We start from the raw sequence: 25,700 nt of genomic DNA on the forward strand, positions 1-25,700 counted from the left end.
TAAGTAATTAGTGAGTGGTGTCCTTTATGCCAGCAGTAATGACCAGATTAAATATTTTAGAGGCCGACTGCCACAGATTTGTTATAGCCCCAGGAAAGTTAGGGCCCTTGCCTCTTTGCATAACCGTGGGCCGTTGGTTGGGATTCTCCGGCATTGCCAAGGTTGTACAAGATTCCGAAGTTGGGAAAAGTTGTTGTATGTCACGAGAGGGAGACGTGTAGGTCACAGACCAGCTTGTTCTGTCATGAGCTAACAGCACCGGAACAGGAAGGAGGTTAGACGTCTCTGGCCGTATATTTTGTTCCCGGCCTCATGTTTCTTTTTCATCGGGATAAAACGCATGTCTAATTGACCGTGATGACAAAGCAAGGAAGTGTTAACAGACCAAACCAATCAAGCAGCAGGCTTTACCTACAACAGAAGGTCAGGGCCTTGGCCCGTACTCCTGCGCAATCCCAGGACGTGTTCGCCCGTCTGTGCTCAGCTGGCAGACCTGGCAGTGGAGGCAGGCATCTGCTAGCGGGCGCCCATGCCAGCTCGGTGTGTACACGCAGACATCTGCTCCCACCATACCCAGGGGGCCTCCTGCACTGGTACAGTTGACTAGGAGCTCCACTACTTTTCTACTCCGCAATGTTGTCCTCATTCCATACTAATAGAGGGAAGGCAGGCAGAAATTACTATTGTCAGAGAGGGCCCTGCAATGGCACTCCAATATTACTTAGCACAGTGACCGAAGCATGCAGCACATTCTATCCTGCTGTAAGTGTCAGGGGTTTTCTGTTTGAAGTAAGGAATCTGTACAGTGATGTGAGCTGGGTCAATTCCTTGCTGCCTGTTTCATTTCTTTGATTGACTGAAACTATTCAGTGTCATTGATCTGACAGGCAGCCAAGAGAAGAGTCTGGGAGTAATGGCTGTGGAGTTTTTTTCTCTCTCTAGTGAAAACCTCTGTCAATCAGCTGTGGTTATACACACAGATATGAGAACACTAGCATCTGTTTAGGCTTAATTGTTTTGGGTGGAGTAATTCAGGCTTGACCTTTGTGCTGTGGTGATTAGCTGAAGGTAATCAAAGGTGCTGTTACTGAAATGATCAAAAGCTGACCAAATGATGATGTTCAAACCTGATTAGAGGCACCTGAATGAAGAGATCCTAACTCTAATGTTTCTGAGCGTCTTGAAATAAAATGTCTGTGGGTTTGTATTTCAGAACATTAGTAGGCTACTAGTATTAGTATTAGTATAATATTATAATAGTATATTAGTATAATATTATAATTATTTAACATCTCTCCTGTGTATATTTGAAATGTGGTAGTAAAATAGGGCACCTTACAGCCTGCAGCTACTGGTAATAAATGCCCCAACTAACTTTGATTAATGTGAAGTTTTAGCTGCTTGGGACATCTTGAACAAAATATTTGAATTTCCTTCATCTGTTGGACAAATATTTGGTTTTAGTGTATTGTGCTTTTCCTCACTGTTGCGAATATAACTGAAACATACAGATCTGTGGCACTCTGTGATGAATGAGACACATTTCCCAGGGTCAGAGGTCACTTGGGTCCATTAGCAGAGTGGAAAAAATGGACAAGATGGTTTCTCTGGGGGTCCCGTGGCTCAAAAGGAGAGGGAGGGGGGTGTCGGTGCTGTAAAGGGGGTATCATGGCCCAGTACTGGGGCAAGGAGAGCTTACAAGCCTGGGGTCAACGATCAGGGGCTCCAGTTACAACCTAACAGCCTCTAATGGGATCCCACTATTAGACATCATTATGTCACGGCCGGAGCTCTCTGATGTGAGCGAGAGAACCGAGAGTCACCGCAGATCCAAACATCAGTCGGTCAGACACAAATGGAGTTGGATCCGGAGGGCGGGCGCGAAGCCTGTGCACAGGAAGCACTTTGAACGAACTCGCTTTTGTGCTGTGCACTGGTCATAGTATACTGTATCAGCACCCACCACCCCTTTACTGAGCGCACGTGCTCAGACACGCATGCAGAACCCACACACTGTTTTGGTTTTGTTTGATAAAAAAAGTGTTATTACCATTATTGTACCCTCATTGTGCTCGGCATGGCATTTTTTCTGCTGTCAAACAAGAACTTGCGCATGTGGATGCAATAAGGGAGTTAGACAAATAATACAATATGGTGCCTGCAGTGCATTTGTGTCTGTCATTGTAGTGGAGCGGAATACTGAACATGCACTCACCTCTTTCCCACGCAGAAATAAAGGATTCCAAACAGAAGGTCCAGGTTGTGAAGAAACTGGTCCATCAGCTCCCCAAGCCCAACCACAACACCATGAAGCTCTTATTCAGACATCTGCAAAAGTAAGACACCAATGTCTGTTACCAGTGTCACCTCCTGTTGGCATTAGGAAAGAAAGTGCCTTGATGTTTTTTTCCAATGTTTATCAATGAAGTTTTAATTTCAAAAGGCAGCAATTGAGACTTGCCCCAGGTTTTTAACGAGTAACCATTACAGCAGCTGTGCAAAGCTCTCAAATGTTCATGGAGGACCACCAGCGAGTGTATGAAGTTCATGTCATGTCTGGCCTGTGGGTGGGCAGGAGTGCTGAGAATTTTTAAAGGGCTTTCTGAGTTCCAATTCATGAAACCCCCCAGTCATTCAGGTGGGTGTCCATGTCTGATGCCTCCAAAGAGTTGGCCATGGCCAAGGTTGAATGCAATGTACTATACTATACTTAGCTTTATGTTTAGATATCTGTGAAGTTATACCATTTTCAGTAAGCAGGGTTGTTAAGACACCTACTGTACAAGGAATGTGTCTTATACGACAGACAGACAGCAAATAACTTATCACAAATTGACAAGTGAATTACTATAATTTCGAGAGTGACTGTTACACACACACAGATGGCAAGTGGAATTCCAGCTAATCACGAGAATGTCCTCCTAGAATGTGTCTCTCTCTGGTCCACAGCGCACACACAGTGCAGGGCTGAGCAGAGAGGAGAGGCTGTTAGGACACGAGACCAAGATGGCCATGCTGGCAGAGCCCACGGGGCCATATGGCTAAGTCCATCTCCCAGGAGGGATGTTCCATCCCTGTTTTAGCCTTACGTGCATTTACCGCCCTACCAGGGGGGCCAAGAGACTCATCTCAGATTGATGAGCAACCCCCGATGGAACATGCCCTTTGGCTCTCGAGCTGAAGTCTGTTTGGTTTCATATGCCAGGTCCCACCCATCTTCACCAGGGTTTGGGATGCAACCCAACCCAGGCTAACAATGATGATGTGCTGATATATTTTCATAGAGAGATCACTGTCCTGCATACTGATGTAAATGTTGTGTTCTGTCATCAACCAACTGACAAGCACACATACTGTACCCGAGGACGCGTGCACACTTACACACACACACTTACACACACACACACACAAACAATACTGACAAAAAATCTATTCAAGCCCTCAACATCTTACAGACATTTTTTGTCATGCGCCAAACCTCACTCAGTCTTCAAAACTATTTCAGTCGAAATGACACAAGTATAGTAGGCGTGCCTAACACCAGTCACGTTCTCAGATTTAATGAGTGAAACAGATAAACTTTTGAGGACATGCTCTTTTCCCAGACCCTTTTCAACGGCTCGTGGGGACAACGTAAATCCAGGCAGTGCCACCAAGTCTGTCCTCGCGGAACACTCACTTTGGGCTGGAGGAATAATAAGGGAGCAGGGCCCAGGTTTGGAGGGCCAGGCTCCAGGGCTGTGGGAGCCACTCCCAGACCCACTTGATGTGGTCCCATTTACATTCGGCTTTATGCTGCTCAACGTCTTAGCGTTTCGCCTCGTTTTCTTCAGCTCGACTCGACTCTCTCGCCCATTCGCTTCTTCCTTTTCTCTCTTCCCCTCCCTGTCCTTTCTTTCTTTCTTTCTTTCTTTCTTTCTTTATTTCTTTCTCTCTCTCTCTCTCTGAAAGTTAGCACATGTAGGGTCCTTGGGATGAAACCAACTTCTCAGACCAAATGGTGAGAGAAAGGAGTTTCATTGTTCACGACGGGAGGAGAATTCCTGTGCATATTGTTTCTCGCTGCACTTAGTCCATTTTCACCAAAAAACAACCTGAAATGAGCTTCAGCGTCTCACTTTTTCAGCTGGTTTTCTGGTCTCAGGAAGAAGAAAAACATAATTCAGGCTCTGCTGAGCAGGATGTTCAAATCAAGAATAGGCGATTGTTTGTCACTTTGCCTGTGTGTGTCCCTCTGTGTGTGTGTGTGTGTGTGTGTGTGTTCATTCCTCATTCGAACTGTGGCATTCATACCAAAGAGGGGAAGTGTTTTTTAGTGTCCCGTTTTCCTTGGGGGTTATATTTTCTTTCTGGTTTTGGCTGCACTGGGAGTGGCGTAGGAGTCTGGGACGTTTCGAGCTCTTTGTTGTGGGCTCGCGCTGTACCCGTGCTCTCTCTCTCTCTCTCTCTCTCTCTCTCTCTCTCTCTCTCTCTCTCTCTCTCTCTCTCTCTCTCTCTCTCTCTCTCTCTCTCTCGACTTTTTTTTCTTCCGTGTCACTTCTTCCCCACCCCGCATCCACCCGAGCCTGGATTCAATAACCAGTTGTGTACTCGCATTGTGATGATGTGGTCAAGGAAACCAGATTTTCTCAAGCGTACCTTCGCTTACCCATTCTATTTATGCCTCTTCTTGTGGGTGTTTTTGTCACTGATGCTCATATTTCCCATTTACCACAAGGGCTTTAAAGGAGCTGCGAGGTCTGTTTTTCTGCCGTTAATTCAAGGTTCGCTCACCGCACACTGGAAAATAAACCTTTCGCAGCAAACCTCTGTGGCAGAGCAAGCTGATCATTGGGTGAAGGTGGTGGGAGTGTTGTGGGGAGGGGTGGCTGGGTGAGGGCAAGGGAGCAGTCATCGAAAATGTTCTCCTGTCTCCATGCCTGCTATCCTCCCTGTTCTTTCCATGTTATTTATAGTCGATTTTAATCACGCACCTTAGCTGTGTGGTGGATCTGTTCGGAGTTATGGCCTTGTGCACAGGCCGGTGTGTAAAATGAACCGTAGTTGTCACAGAGTTCAGACTGGCAAATGTCTGCTGCTTCACAAACCAAACAGCATTGGCAAGAAGGTGTGTACTTGCAGATATTAAGAGATGTCTCTTTTTTTAAATGAAGTAGCTCGGTGTGCGAGCATGTGAGTTCACATTCACATGGTCGTTGTTGTCAGTGATATCTTCATTCACTTGGCGAAGTCCGTTCCTCATTGGCTCACAGTTTGACAGCAGGAGTCATCTCTGCACAGTTCCACTTCCTGTGTTAGGGCAAACTTTGGGGAAGTGGGGGTGGAGGGGGCTTTGCACAAACACCCGCTGTGGTTGGTTTATCAGCAGACACTATCGCCTCAGTTCAGCTGGGGCCAGCCGCTATTAACACGAGGAGCATTGGCGCAGTTCAGACCTCACAGCGATGCCTCCAACCCTCCCTCCCTGTCCCTCCTCCTCCTCCTCCTCCTCTCCCCCCTTTCTTCTCCTACCTCAATTTATTATTCGTCCCATGATCCTCAAGGAGCCGGCGAGCCTGACCCAATTAGCGGAGGCCTGCCAGGCGGGGGAGGACAGCGGCATTGCGCGCCATCCACCACTTCCTGTCATCCCCCCGCGTGGAAATGAGATGCTAATTAATGACCACTGGCATCTTGAGCCCGCACATGTCAGCTTACGTCGGGGCTATCAATGATTTGTCAGATGCAACCGAGCGTGGCACACGGTCACTGCCGGTTAAGCCGGCCACTGGCGAAGCTGTGCTCACCCTCGCACACGCGCATACACAAACACACACATAAACCACTTTGAGCAAGTGCAGTGGGGCTGCACGTAAATTAATAATAGTCTAATGTGCGGACTACCTATCCACCAATGGCTTGCGCTTCACAGAGAGCACCAACATTCCTCTGTGTCCCTGTGGTTCACTTACCACTGTACCATTGTGCACACACAAAAGGTGTAAACATACTGACTACGGTTTAGATCACTGGCACATTGGAAGGAAGGAACAGGTAGGTTTTTTTTAGGGGCGCCATCTGTCTTGGATCTGAATGGTCATTGACTTTTCATGGCTTTGTTAGAATACAGATGTTTAAGGTCCACACAGCATCAATGCACTTGATCTGCCTCTGTGGTACATGTTTTATACAGAATATATTTTTCTCTAATGCTCTTTCTTTCAATCATTTATCATTTTTAATGGCTATACTTTCAAACAAAGGGGAAAGAGAATTATTTCCTGTTTAAACCTCTCCAGGATGGCCAAAATTATGTATACAAAGTGCACTGTAAATATAGGACTATTAGGTTGCACGATTAGTCTCATTATCCTGATAATCACTGATGTTGTGGACAATTTCTGCTGTGTCCAGTGCAAAAGGAAGTGGCAATATTTCTTGTTGAAGTGAAGTTGCAATTTAGATGTGCCGGCCAAATGCCTTGTTTATGGCAACTTATGTCAATTTGGAAATTGAATCACCTTATGCTAGATCATTAGAGGACCATTAGCCGTAACAGCCAAGATCCTTACATCGGAGTGTTCTAATTAACTTAAAATGTGGATGGCAGGACGAGTGGCCTGCAGTGATGTACAGGGGATACGATGGCACAGGGGTTAATTACACACGTTAATGGAGAATTATGGTGAGCACTTGTTGGAGGGAACAGCCTTTTAAAAATCGCACTGCTTTGATTACCACAGAGCCTCAAACGGCAAGTCCCTACGCGGCTCATCTCTCGACGGTGCGCACGTTCATATGCCAACCATCAAAACCAGTCTTGTGCAGTTCAGGTTCACGATCAAAGAGCGTTTTTTTTTCTTCTCTTTTTTTCAAATGCATTTAAGTTGTTCTCTTTTAAGTCACGTTCTTTCTTCTGCCTCTCAGAGCAGTGCTAGCTCAGTGCCGAGGAGGGCACATGTGAGCGGTAACTTCCTCAAGCGGTCTTTAATGTGCCCTAACGAGCGTTTGATAGGCCTGATTAATGGACGCTGATGAACAAACTTCCTGTAATAGCCGTCCCCACCTGTAACTGTGCACCGTGCCTGGAATTCATTACCTTATAATCAGTCCTATTTAGGCATCTGTTTCCCACACATCTATTTTCCAGGAAGAGTGACATATTTGTACTTCACAGCTGTAGAGAGAAATGGAGGGAGGTATGTATTTACAGAAGAGATTAAGGTTGCACAATAAAACCCTTACTTAAAACATTTTTTTTTCTTCAAACAAGGCCTTCTCGATATTTACATGTCGCCTGATGAAATGTTTATCTGTTTTAAATTTGCACAGTATTTCAGCATCAGTATGTCATGAACTCTGGATTGTTGCGTATGCATGCTTTGACATCCAGTTAGTTTGCAGAGAAGTGTGTCCACTCTTTCTAGTTTCCAGGGCAACAACAATGTGCTCAAATTATCAGTGAATGTAAAACACTCTCTCTCACACACACACACACACACACACACACACACACACACACACACACACACACACACACATACACACACACATCCTTTCACCCCCTAATTCTTTTTTGAAGACACTCCTCACTGTAGAGTAGAGGATTTGTGCGAGTGAGTGAGTAGTATACTCATCCCACCTCAGAGCTCTTAGGCCGTGTTCCACCAGAGGCTTGGAGCCGAGCCCTCCGCCACAGTTCTTCCATCACCTCTCTTTCTCTCTCTCTCCCTCCCTCTCTCTCTCTCTCCCTCCCTCTCTCTCTCTCTCTCTCCCCCTCTCTCTCCCTGGCCTTCCTTGCCTGTCGCTGCGCTGTGCTGCATCAGGCAAGCCTGGGCTTGGGTGTCCACGAGCCAGGTCACCCCTGTATTGATTGTGTCTGTGCGTGGGCCAAAACCTCAGCCCAGGGAGGAGGATGGCTGTGCCGCCGCGAAACCAGGCGCGAGTCCTCAAATACACTCTGTCCTCGGCCCCACAGATGACTTATGGTGTTACAAAGGGCTTGCATTTTGCAACATGAAATTACAGAGAAGGAAAAAAAAAACATGTAAATCTTTCTCGGGTTGTGTGGAAGATATGTGCTTAAAATGAATGCCAGTGTTTTGCTGCTTGTGGTAAGACATTTCGAGTCTTATGCATAGTTTGCTGTCAACTGTACATCTGTAAATTTTAACACAGATTAGCCGAAGAGATTAAACGTGCAGCACTTTCACAAGTCAATACATTCGAGGCTTCTTTTATTGATGACTTTTTTCCCCTTTTTCTCGTTCCTTTTCAGAATTCTCTGTCATTCTGTGAAGAACCTCATGTCAACACAAGGCATCAGTATTGTATTTGGTCCAACTCTCATGTGGCCAGAGAATGACTCAGGAAACATGGCAGTCAACATGGCGTACCAAAATCAGATTATTGAGTACATTCTGATTGAGAGCCGTGAAATCTTTGGAACAGATGATGTTTAAAAAATGTAAGTACGGCTAAATATGAGTATATGATATTATTTTTTGTAAAGGAATGCATATGGTAATACTGGTATGAGCATTGGCCACTGTATGAGAAAGGAAGCTATGCAGTGTAACCCCTGGCAACTGAGGTACTTGTACTTGCCAAGGAAGATGCAAAGTATGCATTGTATATATTTTGTATATATGTGTTTGAAAGAGGATATTTTCAGATAATATTTTCACTGGTTTCTGACATGCAATAATTTGCTATAATAAATATTCAAACAGTTAATTTCTATGTCCGCACAATGTCTGTGAGATGAAGGCCTCACTGTTTCATAGTCTGACACAGATTTATATGGTACTGAAATATAATTTAAAAAATCTCATTTTTATCTCATGATTTTTTTTTTCATCATTGTATCTTCAGATACAGTACCTGACTGTGATTTGCATCCTTAACATTTACACTTCTGTATGACGTGTATTTTTATACTGTAAATGTACTCAAATAAATTCAGGTGTGGACTGTATTTTCAGTACTTAGTGGTTCTGTGAAAGGTACAAACAGAAGAATGGGGAATGATGCATTGCACTCCTGTGACCATGACGTGTTATGAGCACATTTGTAATGCTTTAGGAGTTATGCATTGTGGAGTGTGACAATGGCCAGTATGTTTACGTCACTGGTGTAATGTAAACACATAACTTTTTGTGATATAGGGTACCATCACTGATGAGCTGCAGGTGTAGCAAAAAGATCTCAGTAATAAAGTTTATTTACATTGTGTCAGGTCATGTCCAATCTATCCATCTACAGTAGTGTAACTAAGACGAATCACCCATAAGCTGTGTGTATTTTGATGCAGGCTGAACCCCAAATGAACACATATGATAAATATGTAAAATACCAATATATATGAAACATAAAAAATCCTTTAAAAAAAGTCCTTTTTATGGAAAATATTAAGCCTGTACTGTTTGAGCTCAAAAGCATCCGTGCTATCAGTTGTTTAGCTCAAAAATAAAAAATAATATACCTCATCCTGGTGTCGTGAGCAGCTTCATCATTGACGTGACATAATTTGTAGCAATGCTTGTTTAATTTACCGTGATTGGACCGTTTGGCTGCCACACTTCTGTGCTAGCGTTGTACTGAACACAGATGTGCTCTCTGATCGCTCCATCTGACATACAGTTAATCCTTATCAGTCATAACTAGACCATAGTTGCCTTATGCCAACAACCCATGCAGAGGACGACGATCTGCACTGTTCTATCGCTTTTTTTCATTGATACATAAAAACACAGTCTGTCAGGCCTCGGTCCGTGGGTCGTTGCTGTGGAGGAATAACACGGAGGAAGAATAGCTGACGAGGTCACAAGCAAGGAAGAAGACAAACAAGAGTACATGACCGACAGACAGTTATACTGTAACAACAGATCAGACTTGATTTCCCCCTTCAAATGTAATGCACTGTTACATTTCAACAGAACGAATCTGTTGTGCTTGGATGAAGTCCTATAGTGAAGTCATTCGGGGAATTCTGGATAAATGGCACTAAATCAGAATTACATTATAAGTCCAATTGTGTGAATGAGTAAGTAGACCTAAAAATATTACTCTTTTTAAAAGCCAGTTAAGTCAGTCTGTGGATTGCGTGTGCTCTTGTAAATGTATTAATGTCATTGCAAATGGATGTAGCAAACAGAGGCGTGTAGGGTGGGTTCTATTGTCATCAGAGGCGTGTAGGGTGGGTTCTATTGTCATCAGAGGCGTGTAGGGTGGGTTCTATTGTCATCAGAGGCGTGTAGGGTGGGTTCTATTGTCATCAGAGGCGTGTAGGGTGGGTTCTATTGTCATCAGAGGCGTGTAGGGTGGGTTCTATTGTCATCTTTGATTTTCTTTCTTTCTCTTTTGTTGTCTTTTTGCAGAGTGAAGGTTGAGCTCTGTGGGATATGAGGTATTTTGAAGCAAACTACATTAATGCATGGTTACCACGGTAATCACAATCAGAGCCCAGAGCTGCATATCCTTAGACAAGCAGACTCGTACTCTAACCTTGTTGATGAGTACATACTGTGCACAAGACAATTAAGTACACATTAGCCCCCTCCCATGTACAAACACACACACACACACACACAAGCATGGCAGGAAGAAATAATTATTCTCTATTAAGCTGCCTCTATTATGGCCCTGCCATCAGACTACAATTTATGGAGCCGCTCCTGAAAGCCATCAGTCGATCATGCTGCAGAGAGACGAGGATAGTCTAATCACAATCACAGGGCCCATATCAAACGTCTTGTCATCCGGAGTAACACACACCAATATGTCCATGGTTGGCCATAATTAACAGAGGCGCCCCCATGCAGTCATACAACTCCAAAGGACTGGTCTGTTTTTCCCCCTCTATGTTTGTCGTATTAATCTTTGGTTACAACCTAACGGCAACCGAGAATCGCCTGAGTAAAATTTGTCATTCAAACGACTCCTTAATCATAACCCTCTACGATGCCGGGCAGGAAGCACAGAAAACAAATGGGTAAGTTTGGTTGGCAGAGGTTTGTCTGGATAGTAGCGTAGCGGCGTAAATTTTGCTCGAGGGTTTGAGTCATACAGTTGGCAGAGCCACCCATGAGGCCTAATGGGGTGCCGTTGGCTGTCTTTGTGGGAGGATCTGTCTCACACTTGGACCTATAAAATCACAAGAAATATACAATGTACAATGTGTCTTTTCAACACTAACTCTTGGTCTGTTGGTTGAAAGTTGAGATGTAACTCAAACTGTGTTGTCTTTTAATTGACAATTCACTTTTGGATGGGTACCATATGACACATGGGAGAGTGAGTGCTGGATGTGGGAGAGGGATGATAAGACTGTTTTATAACGAGCTATGTGATCTGGATATGGTGCCGTGCAACAACATGTTTGTCCCTCAAGTAAATAAAAGCAACTGATGTAACATGGGTTTCTAAGGTTGAAATTACCCCAAAGGTTCTTTTAAATAAACTGAAAGCAAAGCATCATAGCTTTAAGATGCCTACTTTTATTTCAAGGTATTTGGCTTTTGTCCAGCTTTAGCACAACACCAGTCCCTCCATCTTCTATCATCATTTTACAGTAATCAGAGATATAAATTAGGCCAAGTCTTTTAAATCTCACTATGCATCATGTAATCACCATGCAATTTTCAACCATAAAAAAAAATATTTTTTCCAAATTCCTATTCATGAAAATATAAGAAGTAAGAAAAATAAATGCAAAAATAAAAAAGGAACCCTGGCTGACACGGTAAGCTGGCACACAATGGCAGATGTGTTTGCTTGCCATACTCATGTGGGACGCCAGAGGGTAAGTGGATCTAATCAATCCCGGCCTGCCCCGACCCAAAGCCCACGCCCAGCAGAGGGCCTCGCCAGGCAGATGGTGGTATTCACTGGGCACCTGTATCCACTCCGCTCTCCTGGGCAGTGCACACCCAGTGCCAGTCCTGACACACACGGGTTGCTAATCTGAGGCAGGCCGATAGGCACTGATCATTCTGCCAACATATTGTACAACAGGGGTGACGCTATGGGGCCCTTGAAAGAATATGTCTCACACCAATAACAATGCTGTTGGCCATTTTGTTCTGAGGGCCCCCTGTCAGTGCACGGATCTTGGAATTGTCCTCTCTTTGCCTCGCCTGTGTCCAACACCCCCCATGAACAGCAATCCATTATCTTTAGACTTCATAAGCAGCAGCCCAGAGTGTTTCAATGTCATCCTTAAAATGTATTTGGCTATCAGAGGCAGCCAATGTGCCTTCGATGATTCAGTCAGATTGATTAACACTTTGTTTTGCTTTCATTCTGCTGTGTTGTGTGTATGTGTGTGTTTGTGTGTGTGATTACATGCTAAAATGTCTTCAGCATGAGCGTTCTGGTATTCTCTTGATTCCATTGCTTTTTTTTTCATAATACAAGAGTGCTCATGTGTGCGCGGAGTGCTGTTCGTATTGATCTCTGGCAGGGCCCAAACGCTGGAGGAGGAGGAGGAGGAGGATGATGCAGAGCCATCAGGCCATCAGTTTCGAATCAAACTGCCATAGCGCTTCTCACATTCCCATGTGGCCCTCGTGTTTCATGTGTACTCCACAGGCCAACGCTGAACTGTCTCCGTGGAATGTGTGTGTGTGTGAATGTGTGTGTGTGTGTTTGCTTTTTTTTCTCCCTCCCTCTCTCTTGGGTTAGAGATAAGAGAAAGTCTATAATTACAGGGAAAGGCTGTCGCTCTACATTGCATTTTTGTTAAATCAGATGTCTCATGCTGCAGTTTTGGCTGGTAATGAGGACTGGGTAGGTTAAAGTACATTATGTGTGCATGTGCATACATGCCTCTTTGTGTATGTGTATGTATGGGTTTGCATATGTGTGATAGTGGGTTTGTATGAATTGTTTGGACATCCTGCATGTTTGTGTCAAGAAATGTGTATGTGGGGACTGGGGAGTGCCTGTATGTGCATGTTCATGCTTTTGTGTGTGTGTGTGTGAGTGTATATGTGTGTGTGTGTGTGCGTGTGTGTGTTTGTGTGTATGTGCATGTTTGTGTGTATAGGGGTGACACAGTCCAGCTTTTTGTGGTTCTGCATTTCACTAAATCTCCACTGAAAAAAAGAGATAGAGAAAAGAAGAGAAAGAAGGAGAAACGAGAGGGACAGAAATGAAATCCAGCTTCGTGTGACCTCCCTCCTGGCACCGGGAGACACTTTCTAAGAGCATAACGAGCCCGGCAGGCCACCAAAGCTTTCAGCGCTACATTTCATTTCGCTGTGCGGCGGCGGAGGAACGCACAGCTCGGCTCGGCACACAAAACACACGTCAATTTCTCAAGATGTGCGCCGGCCTTATCTCATATTCAGCGCTGTGTTCATGTTGCTTCTTTGGACGGCTGCGGAGGAAGTAGGGCCAAAATGAAAGAAAGGCCGAAAGAAAGAAAAAGAAAAAAAAAAAACATGGCTGTGTCATGACATTTTTTTTTTTTCTGCTCACTGAAGCAGTGTGGATAACAAACCAAAACCGATCGTTGGCCATATCTGGACACTCTTGACGTTAACTCACCCCAAGCAATGATGGCTTGCAAGGCTGAGAGGCAAAATGCTGACACAGGGTCACACACACACACACACACAAACAAACACACACACACACGCCTCTGTCCTTTTAGGTGCAGTAGGCATCAACCAGCTTCATCTGCTAGATGTGTGCGCGGCATGTGTGTTCCTCTTTCAACAAGCCAAGTCCTCAAAGTAATTTCAAACAATAACTGCAGACCACTGAGCTTGGGAGAGCCCCTTTGAAGCACCCCCTTTGTCTCCGTGTCCCTCTTGGAAGAGCTTCATGGAAACAAGAACGTCAGTCAGTCAAAAGAAAAAGGGGGAAGAAAAAGGGCCCAAAAAGTAAATGAAAGCATAACAATACAGTGTCCCTGTGAGCCATGGCTTGCCATGCCTTAACCACCGGGCCCCATTAAAATGGCGACTAGGCTCCAAAAGAGCATGGCAGCATATTGATAGCATATGACTGTGTCACTTAAGGACAACTCTTTTTGTCCCCCTATTTTCTCTCTCTCACTCTCCCTAGCCCTCCCTCTTTCTCTCTCTCTCTCTCACACACACACATACACACGCACACTCACACGTATAGTCAGATGCACACAGGCGCATGCACGCACACACATAGAGACACACACAGACACACACACACACACCAGGAACACCGGCGCAATGAAATCAAATTGGCCCATATGGCAGAAGTATAAAGCATAATGTGGAATCAGTGTGTGCCTTTGGCTAATTATGATACCTTTAATGCCTGGGCCCCAGGGACTCTAGTCCTATGAAGATCCTTGGTCAGTCCATGTAAAGGGACCCAGAGCTGCTATTTGATATTCAAATATTTTGAGTGTTGTATTTTAATATGACACACTTTTTAGCGACAGTGGAGTCCCTGTGTGTGGCATTAAATCAAGAACATTCTTTGGTAACAGTCACTCATTGGTGTTTTAGTGCTGCAGATAATTCCACTGTCATCTCCCATTTTGGACAACAGCCTCAAATATATTCATCTGCACTGTCTGCATGTGCTGAAATGCTGAAATTGCAATGCATCATCTTTATGAGTTATATGTTTATATTTTTGCAATGCATCATCTTTATGATATGTTTATATTTTTTATTGGTTATTTCAGAATTTAGAAAATGTGTGAAATGTGAATTTGTAAAACGACTGATACCATGCACATAAATGGCTTCATGGGATTTAATATGATAGATTGCAAGAATGTTAATGACATTTCTACATGAAAACTGTCTATAAGGTCTATATTCAACAATTATTTGTGACGACTCCTACAATAACACATATTAACCGCATACATGCATATACATACATATATGGAGATTTCAATTAAGTTACAGTTTTTGACACAGTAAAAGTTTAGTTGCTTATATTACTGTTTTTAGATGTTACTGTGGTACGTTTTATTTACAAAGCACCTTTGAGACCGCCAAAACCACCAGATCCTGGAACTGCTGGCACTGTTGGGATGGAAACGATGGAACGTGCAGCCCTATAATTTAGTTAGAACTCGTCAGCATACCAGCAGAGTGGTTCAAACAGAAACTGTTGCCGTTTTCTTTTTTTTTGTGTCTTTTTTTATTTATTTATTTTTCAGACATTGCTGAAGGTGTTTAGCATCAAAATAAACAAGAGGGACTGAAGCAGGCGTGTCACTGAGGCGTGAAATTAAAGTTACTGTGCTTTGCTGATAATACACCATTTTCAGAATGCCTTCAACCATTCATTTATAACTTGCCAGCTGAAGAGACCAGTTTCACTTCTCCACAGTGTTCCCCACTACGTAGGCCTATGTGTAGGCTATGTGGTGGCGCTAATTCAAAATATCCAACTAGTCTTTGAGAATATAAAATAATTAAAATTCCCATTGACTTGAAAAAAAAAGCCATGCTTACTTTGCATTGTAGTGTATTTTTGACTTTTGGGAATTATTGTACATATATTTAGAGCATTTAAGGGCAGTACATTTCACTCGATGGTAAACTGAGCTCAAGTAAACATGCACATTTACCAAACACGGCTAACGTTTTTTTTCTAACGCTTTAGGAAAGAAGTAAGATCACAAACACAAAGAAAACAAATAAAACATGTGTTGGACTGAAGAGCAGACAGCGGCTCCCCCACCCTTCTCTGGACTCTTCGAGTTCCTCTGTTGTGACCTGAACCCTCTAGGGGGCAGAGTGGCGCTTCAGACGGGGATCAACAGGTCAGAGATTTCCAAGCCAGTGCACAGTGCCGCTTGTGGCTGCGCTAACTGAGAAGGGAAGCGAGTCTGACATTCTGTTGGAGACTCTCTTTGACGCACAGAAGAAGAAATAGGTCTAGATTTTCTTTTGAAAGTGGAACAACCAGAATCAGCCTATTTTTGTTTGTTTGCCTGAAATGTAATTTACTAAGACATATAATACATACCATCTTCATCAAATAAAGTCCTGAAAAAAATCTGATATCAGTTATGAAAATAATACGAAAAAAAATATACAAAGATCAAGTAAATGCAAACCCTGCATCAGAGACATGATAGACTGTTAGTAATAGAAAGTGTAGAAATCATTGTGTGTAAATTGTGTAAAAATTATAATATTATCATTATCATATATATCTCTATGACATGGTAGTATAAAAATTGATATTTTAACCTAATTTCACAGAGGCTATAAAACAGTGAAACACTGGAAGACAACACAATTGTGTATCTATAATATTTTTTCCAGCCTTCCATGACATCACTACTAAAGCGAAGCCTGCTGTAACCAACACTCATCTGGCACAGCTCTGGACGCACAGTCTCCCTTATTTGACCAGCAGCTATTATGCATCAATTACAAACCAGAATGCAATTATCACCTCTTTCACTCAGGCAAGAATAATGTCAATAGCCTTTTATTAAATAAATACACTATTTTAAAATACCCAGCTAACAATAGCATGGGAGGCCAGGGTTATGACCAATAAGCAAAGCACTATTTCTGAATTGCATACACCATATGTTTTATACATACATGCGTACATAAAAATGCTCTAAACGTATGTGTGGTCACATATGCATCATTAATGAATGCATCGTTATTGTGATAGTACCATTAATAGTGGCTGTGCTCTTATCAACAACCACAGTTCTGAACAGCCACCAGAAGCATTTCGAATGAGTAAAATAGGAGCACTGGGGACAAACAAACAACATCCCCCCACCAGACACACACACACCAAACTCCAAACGCCCATGGGCAGTGCATGGCTGCCTCTTTCCCTCTCGCAAGCCCCCTCACCCAGAATGCATATTGCATGCAGAACCCTAAATCCAGATGCCTTTGAAGTGCACACACTTGAGATAGATATTTCCCTCCACCAACCCCCACCACCTTTATTACCAATAGTTGTGACACAATCTCCCTCCTCCCTCTGCCTCTCTGCTGCTGAGGGATATGCTAAAATATGCATATCCGTTATTCTAGAGATAGCATTTCCCCCTGTGCACTAAATACATCTTCATATATACACACACACAGCATATTTATACTAATTGGATGCACTTCAGAATGCAATCACATCCAATCAGGGTGGATGAATGTTCCATTACAGATATTGATTGGTTGCAGACTGTTATTAAGATTTACTTAAGAAAATAACACTGATCAAATTAATAATAAAAAAAAACTATTTTAGTTAATGGTGTGTGATGAACGTGATGTCTCGTAAAAACAACCATGTGTCATGTCATGAGATTCGTCAGCTCTTGTTTTCCAGCAGTGAACGCCTCAGGGGATGCCACAGTCATGGCTATCTTGTGAGGGGCCACTTCTTATCACAGGCAGCTGAGGGGGAACACCAGGGAGTTAACCAAGGTGAGGGTTACGGCAGACGACCATCAAAAATAAATAAATAAAGAAATGAGGAAAAAAGTCATCAAATCACGATGACCTCATGTGTGCGAAGCACAAGGAAACAAATTAATCAGAAACACACTCAGGCGAGCACGCTGGCACTCCCCCTGAGCCCAGAGGTGGTCTAAACACACGCATGCATGTGAACACACGCACCCACACACACATATATGCATGTGTGCACACATACTGTTCACACACGCACACATACACGTACACACACACACACACACACACATATGCACGCGCACTTACGCTCACGGCGTCCCATGCGACACAGACAGTGAGAACAGCTACGCGAATTAACAGGCCAATGAAAAGGCTTAGTGCACACAGCAGTTTATGGACGCTGCTATTAAGTTTTTATGTGCGGGGTGACATTTTGCAAGCTGCAAGAGCGGCATTGTTACAGGGTTTATGGCGTCATTAGGTCTCGACCTTAGGTCAACTGGAAGCTGCAAGAGCGGCATTGTTATAGGGTTTATGGCGTCATTAGGTCTCGACCTGGTCAACTGGAAGTGCTCTGGTCTCTTCATCCAAGCCCAAATAAGCAGTTTAGGGGTGATTCAGATTTAACATTAAAGGTGGCAATCAGGTGCACAACAGTTCCCAACAATCAGAATGCTTTTAGCAAAACCACATATATAGGTTACATAAAACTTTTCCATACATATGTATACACAATATATCAATATATATATATATATATATATATATATATATATAATGAAAATGATTAACTTGGTTCCCTTGGTAAGTTATATGCTTAAAATTATTATTAGTTAAATTCTCAAAAAAGACTGATGAAATGTGATATTATCCACTTAGTATAGTAAGTGCAGCTCCACAGAGGGTCAAAGGTGAGAAGGGCTCAATGCATTTTATGATTACAATGCTTCTATTCACAAAAGCTAATTTATCCAAATCACATAAGTATCATGCGAAGGGATTAAAACTGTGATTACTTGGCAATGAGGTTTCATTTTTAAAATTCTCCAATTGTTCTCTTTTACATAAAGCCTAATAGACACATACTTTTTCCATGTCCAACAGAACAGTTAAAAAAATAATGCACTCTGGCTTGGTTACAATGATACGCAAGTGGTTTGCAAGTGGTCAGTTAGGTCCCTCCTGTTGTTTGCGTTGACAGGAGCTGCCGTCCTGACCTACTATGGCTCTGTGCCATATCAGACCTGCATCCCAGACCATTAGAAAATAAACACGAGGAAAGAAAATCAAAAATTCATTAGTAGATGACTCATTTACAAAGAAAATCCATTAGTGATGGTCCTTAGTTGGACTGCAATCAGATGCTGAAAGAGTCGGGAGTATCCAGCATGTTTCTGGGCTAGGTGTGATAGTCAGCCTGAGCTCCAGCAGTCGCAGGGTATCAATTCCACTGGCTTTTCATCAAAGCCGAGTGATAAAATGTCACAGTTCGGGTTTGAGCGAAGAATAAAGCCAAATGAAATTTATTACAGACAAACAATGTGTCTTTGATTATCCCCTTGTTAGGCCCTGGGTGCCTTTGCCTTAGCTTTGAGTTTGCTCCTTTTGAATGTGTTTTCTTGTTCTAAGGGTAGCCCCTTTTTTATATCTCAACTTGATCTTGGGATTCATTACTTTTCTTGGGTCGCCGTCAAGTTTTGATGTCCCTTCCAGACACAATATGCCTTCATTAACTTCCAGCTAGAAACTCCATATGATTTTTCAATATCTTTCATGACATAATTTTGAGGCTACATGCCATCGAGAGTAGAGGCTCTCTCTCTCTCTCTTGCTTTTGAATATCAACGTGGCAGTGTTGGAATGGACTCTCGTTTGGAAACAGGCAAACTGACATAACAGCACTGTCTCAACAGCAGTGCACCATCACAGTAAACTATCTTCTTAAATCATAGCTTTTGGTTCTGGTTCATTTACAAACGGAAGGCAAGGGCACTACACTGAGGGACACATTGTTTGACTAAGCAACTCAACTCCAAGATTTTACATAAAACCTAAGAATTAGTTACCGGTACATAGTTTAAATGGAAGATGGCACCAGTCAGCTGAATCTTTTGTGAATTTGTAATACAAGGCATAATTGCACAAAATGAAAAATTCTGATGTTTCTCTTTATTTATTCATTTTCCTACAGGCTAATCTTCTGACACCCACATAAAGTATTCTCTGAACAAATCAAACTCGGGAGAACAAAGATATGCATGAGGAGAAAAGGAGTGAGCTTTTATACCACCTTCTTCTTTAAAAGTGTGAGAAGATCTAGGCATTTGGAAATCTCTGTTTCCAAGATTGTGTTACTGTGCAGGCACAATTTTACGAGACGTACTTTCAGAGGATGTGAAATGACATATTCTTAGCTTTAATGAAAGTATACAGTCATTCAAAAAATATGAGAGAATGGTGCTTACAATCCTGCAATGAGTCAAGATGTAGACGCTAAAAGGCCAGACGACCAGAGAAAATTTAATATGTAGCTAAAGGAGGAGGGGTAACATACACAACAGTACAAGGCCTTCTTAGAAGCCAAAGCTAATTTGACGACTTGTTGATCAAAGCGTATATTTCAGTAAAGAGAGAGAGAGCTATACAGGGATTAGAATCATGCTGGATTTATTTGTAAAAGTAACAGCCTTTTCAACAATAGGAATAGTTTGAATATACTTTTGTCCAAATGAGCGCTGAGTTTAAATAAATACATGTGCACACTTGTGAAACTTGTGCCTTTATGAGTTAATTGTAGAAAGTCCCGATCCCATGCACAGAGTAAACAAGTGGTCTGTATTTAGACTCAATGTTGGTCAGGAGGCATTCCTGTCCCCCTGTCAACCTTACTGAAGCCGTCCCCCGGGGACTATGCCACAACCTGGCAACCCAGGTGGAGAGCTAACCCACAGCTTATAAAGCCACAACTTGGCTGCCACTCTGTCGGAGTGGGAACGACAAAGAGAGAGCGAGAGAGAGAGAGCGAGAGAGAGCGAGAGAGAGAGAGAGAGAGAGAGAGAGAGAGAGGGAGAGGGAGAGAGGGAAAAGAGGGGGAGAAAAAACATCAGAATTCCTGCCTGAAGTGCTCCGGCACAAAGGATAAAAACGGATCTGAGCGGAAATATGAGGTGGCACCGCCTATGGGAAACATGAAAGCGGTTACAGGTTTTCTTTTTTTCCCCCAGCTTTTTCTCTCTTTCTCTCTCTCCATCTCTCCTCTCTTCAAACCACACGTTCAAACCACACGTCTCCTGCATGTGAAGGCGGCAGGGTGGGGGCGGGGTCGTTTGGCGGATGGCTGTCTTTTCGACCCTGGCGGTGGCGCTCAATGCATGCGTCCCCCCCCCCGGATAGCAAGGAGGGGGTCTCCAGGGAGGCACGGGGGGCATGGGGGCACTCCCTACCAGTCTCTCTCATCTCACCCCTGTGGGCTCCAGTGACAGCGAGCCCCTGGCTGAACTCCCCTCAGCTCCAGCCCGGGCCTGGGCCTGCTCGGTGACGGAGTGGCCTTCTGCAGACAACACACTCCTGAACCTGTCTCTGAGCGCCTCCCAGGAATACAGACCTGTGTCCACCTGGACAGGAGCAATGTGTGAAACAGAAGGAAGTAGAAGAGAAGGCCATTAAAAGACGGGAGGATGAGAATGGGAAGAGAGGGCTGGAACTGATTTGCAATGTAGTTGAAAATAAAAAAGAATAAACATGGTTGACATGAAACAGACAAGCAGAGTAGGCTGACAGAACTTTGTGGTCTTTGAGTTCATGACTGCAGTACCTTTACAGCATGCCGGCGGACTACATCGGGTCTCTTACAGAATCCCTGCAGCCTTTTGCCGAGCTGCTCAGGTGTGGAGTAGAGATACTCCGCTAAAGTGAGAGAGAGGGAGAAGGGAGGGGGAACACAATACATAATTCATGAGACAAAAAACCTCAAAGTGCAGATAAGATACCAGTTTCTTAGTCTCATTCATTAAAAATGTACAGCACTGCATGCTGGGCCCATGTTTTACATTATTGAACTGTGGTACGATTTAGATATTTATTAGTTATTTATTTAACTAGATGTCATGCCAGCCCAGTGGATTCTGGATCCCTTGTGAGGAATCACCCACTGTTCAGCTCCAAGAGACTATGAAACAGCATTATTATATTATATATTATATATATATATGAGAAACACTGTGGCCAACTTTTATCTGGCCCAAAACTTTGACACATCAACGACACTTATCACCACCCAGTTGTTCTGTCATGGTAGCTTCATCAAACAGACCCCACCAAAACAAGAAATTAGAAGCGCCTGTAATTGACTTCAGCATCTCTGGCTAACTTCTGTGCAAACGTCCTGGTAACCAACCCGTGCTGTGCACAGGAAAAGCCTCTGGCCAGAATGACCGTTACTGGAAGTTTCATGCTCTGTTGATGCAGCCAAACTCTACCAAAAGATTAGCAGCAGAGCCTATGGAGACCTTTTCTTCCACAGAGCACTGGTGGCACTGGCAGCAGTCAAGATTTTTAACCAGTTTGGATTTTGCTTATAGCACATTCACGTTTTTGCAATTAGAAATAATTCTATCATGTAAGATCTTTGAAGACCGTGGATGGATTTATCCACAGTATGCTGTCAAATTTCCAGTCACAGCAAGAGTGAAAACAGTATGTGAGTCCATGACCCATATGTGCTTTTGTAGAGATATTCTTAGTGTATCTAAGTGTGCATCTATGCTCCCGTGTCCCAAGCAAATGTTTGTACAGAGCTCCCTCCATTGAACCTATAATCTACTTGTCTTACCAGGGAAAATTTCTGGATAAACGAGAGCCTTTGGACAGAGTGGATAGCATCCACAATGGACCGCCTCTAGCCTGAAATAAAACAAAGAGACGGTCAGGAGGAAAGCAGAGTAAGCAAACAACCATCTCATCAAATGACAACATGACAGGATCTATGGCATAAACCTCACGCAGCCTGATCAGATTAAACGTGCCTGTGTAATGCACCTTAACCTTCTTACGCAGAGAGACTGGACCCTGCTGCTCATGTTGCCATGATCCTGTTTATCAAAGAATTATGTGCACAGTATGAATCATGGCAGCACATTCAATTAATGCAGTTCCAAAATCATTACATTCACCCAATCACATTACAATAATGGATACGGATAAGAACGCACTACCCATGAGCCACGGGCCTGATAACATCACAAGCTTTCAGGAGTATCGTAAATGCTTCCAACTCCCGCATACTATAGTGGGTGAGGAGACCACCCCCGTGACCAACTTCAATTTCCACTGATTCAACTTATTTGAACTCCAATTGCTTCTTCAGGAAAATGACTGGCTGTTTAAATATTTTGTAGAACGGACATTAAAGTTTAAGGGTGCCATCCATCTTGCTACATCATTCCTCATGCTATTGCGATGCATTTTTAATCATCAAATTAACTCTTTTGGTCAGACCATTTGAATGTTCCTAGGGAGATTTCAAAGAGAGGAAAGAATGTGACTGAAGGTGAAGCTTATACCACTGCGGCTTTATGTTTCCATGTTTGCAGCCTCACTATTCTCCTACATACTTCACAGTGCATACTTCACAGTGCATACTTCTTTCACTCCAATGATAGACCAAGCACATTTCTGTTTGTTCCCCTCGCCTCTGCACTGCTACTTGTGACCAGTGGCTCTACTCTTCACCTCGACTGGACTTTACGACCTAATGCACCATGGATGCGCCTGAGCCGAAGTACCCCCCCCCCCACACACACACACAGACACACACATTTCACCAAAGCCACCACCACCACCACCACCACCTCCTTCAGACAGGGGATGGCACGACGCAGGAAACTGCTTAAGGTCAGTTCCATGTCAGTGCGGTAATGTGTGAGCATGCAAACGCTTATCAGGCTTTTCATCTCAAACATAATTAGCCGATCATTTTGCTCGGCTGACTAACTGTTTTCCTGCGGGGCAGTGAGTGGGGCGTCTGCCGACAATTAATCAGATTAGGTTAATTTCCACACTAACGAGAAGGGAGCACATTAGTGACACCTCAGTCCATGAGGCGTAGTGGACTTTTGCTCTTTTGCTCGCTTTTTCGTGCGGCATCACATTAGTATTTTTTTCCTTTCTTCTTCTTTAGGCCGGGGTCAGTGGTTTACTGTTTTCTAAAATTTGTAGTAACCAGCCAGGGAGAAATCTATTAGTATCTTCTGAGTGAAAGTGCTTCCAACTGTCTGACTAAAGTAAAATAAGTTCTAGCACACAAACCCTACACGATTAGATTGGAATGTTACATTCTTTTCTGGTTTGCATTCATTGTAAGCTGCTGAAGTCAACCAAAAACATGCTCGCAATCAATGCGGAAAAAAAAAACTGACCTAAAAACCTCAATGTCAACGACCTATCTTAATATATACAAGGCACACAACTGCTGAACTACTGCTGTTTAGAACCATGTTAATATTTCTAGCAAACTTCCACAAAACCAAAAGAAAAACAACTAATATGTCATACAACACAAAGAATGGGACTCAATAATAACAACTGCCACAAATTTATTGCATACAGGGGACACTCTGGCAGGCCCACTGTGCTCTATCACCATGGTAGCTATTCTTTCATATTTCCTGGTTCTCATTAAGCAACAGAGATAGAAAAAGAAATGCTAACCATTCCCACAATTTAAACAGTGTGCTCCCAATGATGACTGTTTGGCCTGATAGTGGAAATGTGGTCTACATTGTGCAAAATCACAACTGAAGAGAACGGAGAGGGGGAGCTCCCTCTCCCTCGCCTCAGTTATTAAGATGGCTCTCCCAAAGGGTGACAAAACCGAAGCTCCCCATGCATCACAGCGAACCTACCTCTGCAGGTGCCTTTAGCGGTAGCGCCCTGGTCTGCACTTTGTTTACAGTCAGGGGCAGGCATACACACCGAAATGAAAGGAGCCGACCTATGATGAGACCGCTCCAGCCCTCAAGACATGGTGGTCCAATGCTTTGAAAGAGTCTTCCCACCTTGGCCCATGGGCAGAGTCGGCTGAATCAAACGGCTAGCCCAGGTGACTGAAGTTCGTGCAAGGGGTAGAGTGAGGGGGTGGTCAATATTTCAAGGGACGAGCCTTCAAAGATCGTGTCTTGGCCAGACCACACATCTAACAGTCCCCTTGAGGGAACCTTACCTCCATGTTGGTAAAATCAGGCTCGTCAAAACACGCAGATGTTTTCATGGGACTTTGTGGAGAAGTGTTTCATTCACATCAAAATGCAAATAGGGATAAACATCAATATTTCATGAATAACCTAGACAGAGGTTTATGAGGCAGGTCTTCTTCTCAACATATTGAAATGAAAGGACAGAGCACTTACATGGCCACTCCAAAAAACTCATGCTTGGCTGTGGAGATGACGACATCGGCGCTGCACAGAACTGCTAAGTAGGCCTCCTTACTGGGCATGAAACCCCAGTGGAGAACGTGGTCTCCCAAATCTCTCCTGGCCTCCGTGAAGATATCTGTTGGACGTTTCAGTCACATGAGGAGAAAGCTTTCAGAAGAACAATGAAGAGGTCCTCTAAAGACTTTTATGCTTTTAGAGTCATAGCTAAATAGTGAGGTCATGCCTAAGGGACACAGATGAAGAAGTCTAATGCACACCGTATGAGAGTCAATGTGACATTTTTATGTTTCTTACGCAAGAGAGGAAGGGCATCCCAACTTTGTACTTGGAGAAATGAGAGGTGAAATAATCAATAAGGAGATTCTATTACAATATCAAAATGGATTAAAAGCATTTTAATGTGATTGCCTTCCGAGCATTCATAACTGTAATTTCTAAATATGAGGGAAATTTATGGTGGTTGTTGTTTTTTTAGTCTCAGCAGTTTATATATCTATAAAACTTTACATCCCAATATGGGAGAGTGTGCTTCCTTTGAATTTGCTATTGCCCTAGGCCCCTGTGACTGGTAGATTAATTAAATGAAGGGAACATAAATATTTGGATGAGTACTGAAACCATTATAGCATCATCATCTTCTAATGGGAAGTGTATTTTCCCAGTTAAGAAATGTCTTTAGCACTGAACAAATGGGTAAAACATGTGACCTTTCACCCCACTGAATCTAATCACAAATGGGCCCTAAATACTTGCAAATCCAAATGGATACTGCTGGCTTTCCAACATTGCCTCTAAAATACAAATCATGCTCGGAGCCAATTTGATCAAATGTGCACATAAATGAGACCTAGCACACAATTAATTTCGCAGAGAGATATAAAAA

General features: G+C 43.3%; 2 protein-coding genes across 7 annotated transcripts in view; one reads left to right on the forward strand and one right to left on the reverse strand.

Annotated features, from left to right (window-relative positions):
* arhgap15 (Rho GTPase activating protein 15) overlaps positions 1-9,467 on the forward strand; it is a 48,475-nt gene extending 39,008 nt beyond the window's left edge. For all 3 annotated transcript variants that reach the window (XM_048238941.1, XM_048238942.1, XM_048238939.1), the window contains exons 13-14: positions 2,231-2,336; positions 8,258-9,467. In XM_048238941.1, the coding sequence (XP_048094898.1) occupies positions 2,231-2,336; positions 8,258-8,441 (290 nt within the window). In that variant the 3' untranslated portion in view covers positions 8,442-9,467. The remainder of the gene's footprint in view (positions 1-2,230; positions 2,337-8,257) is intronic.
* A 10,309-nt stretch (positions 9,468-19,776) lies between these two features.
* gtdc1 (glycosyltransferase-like domain containing 1) overlaps positions 19,777-25,700 on the reverse strand; it is a 33,410-nt gene continuing 27,486 nt past the window's right edge. For all 4 annotated transcript variants that reach the window (XM_048239745.1, XM_048239749.1, XM_048239747.1 and 1 more), the window contains 4 exons: positions 24,788-24,932; positions 22,213-22,283; positions 21,196-21,287; positions 19,777-20,995 (listed from right to left, as the gene is read on the reverse strand). In XM_048239745.1, coding sequence (XP_048095702.1) covers positions 20,834-20,995; positions 21,196-21,287; positions 22,213-22,283; positions 24,788-24,932 — 470 coding nt within the window. In that variant the 3' untranslated portion in view covers positions 19,777-20,833. The remainder of the gene's footprint in view (positions 20,996-21,195; positions 21,288-22,212; positions 22,284-24,787; positions 24,933-25,700) is intronic.

Source organism: Alosa alosa, chromosome 3, assembly GCF_017589495.1.
Source record: "Alosa alosa isolate M-15738 ecotype Scorff River chromosome 3, AALO_Geno_1.1, whole genome shotgun sequence".
NCBI lineage: Eukaryota > Metazoa > Chordata > Actinopteri > Clupeiformes > Clupeidae > Alosa > Alosa alosa.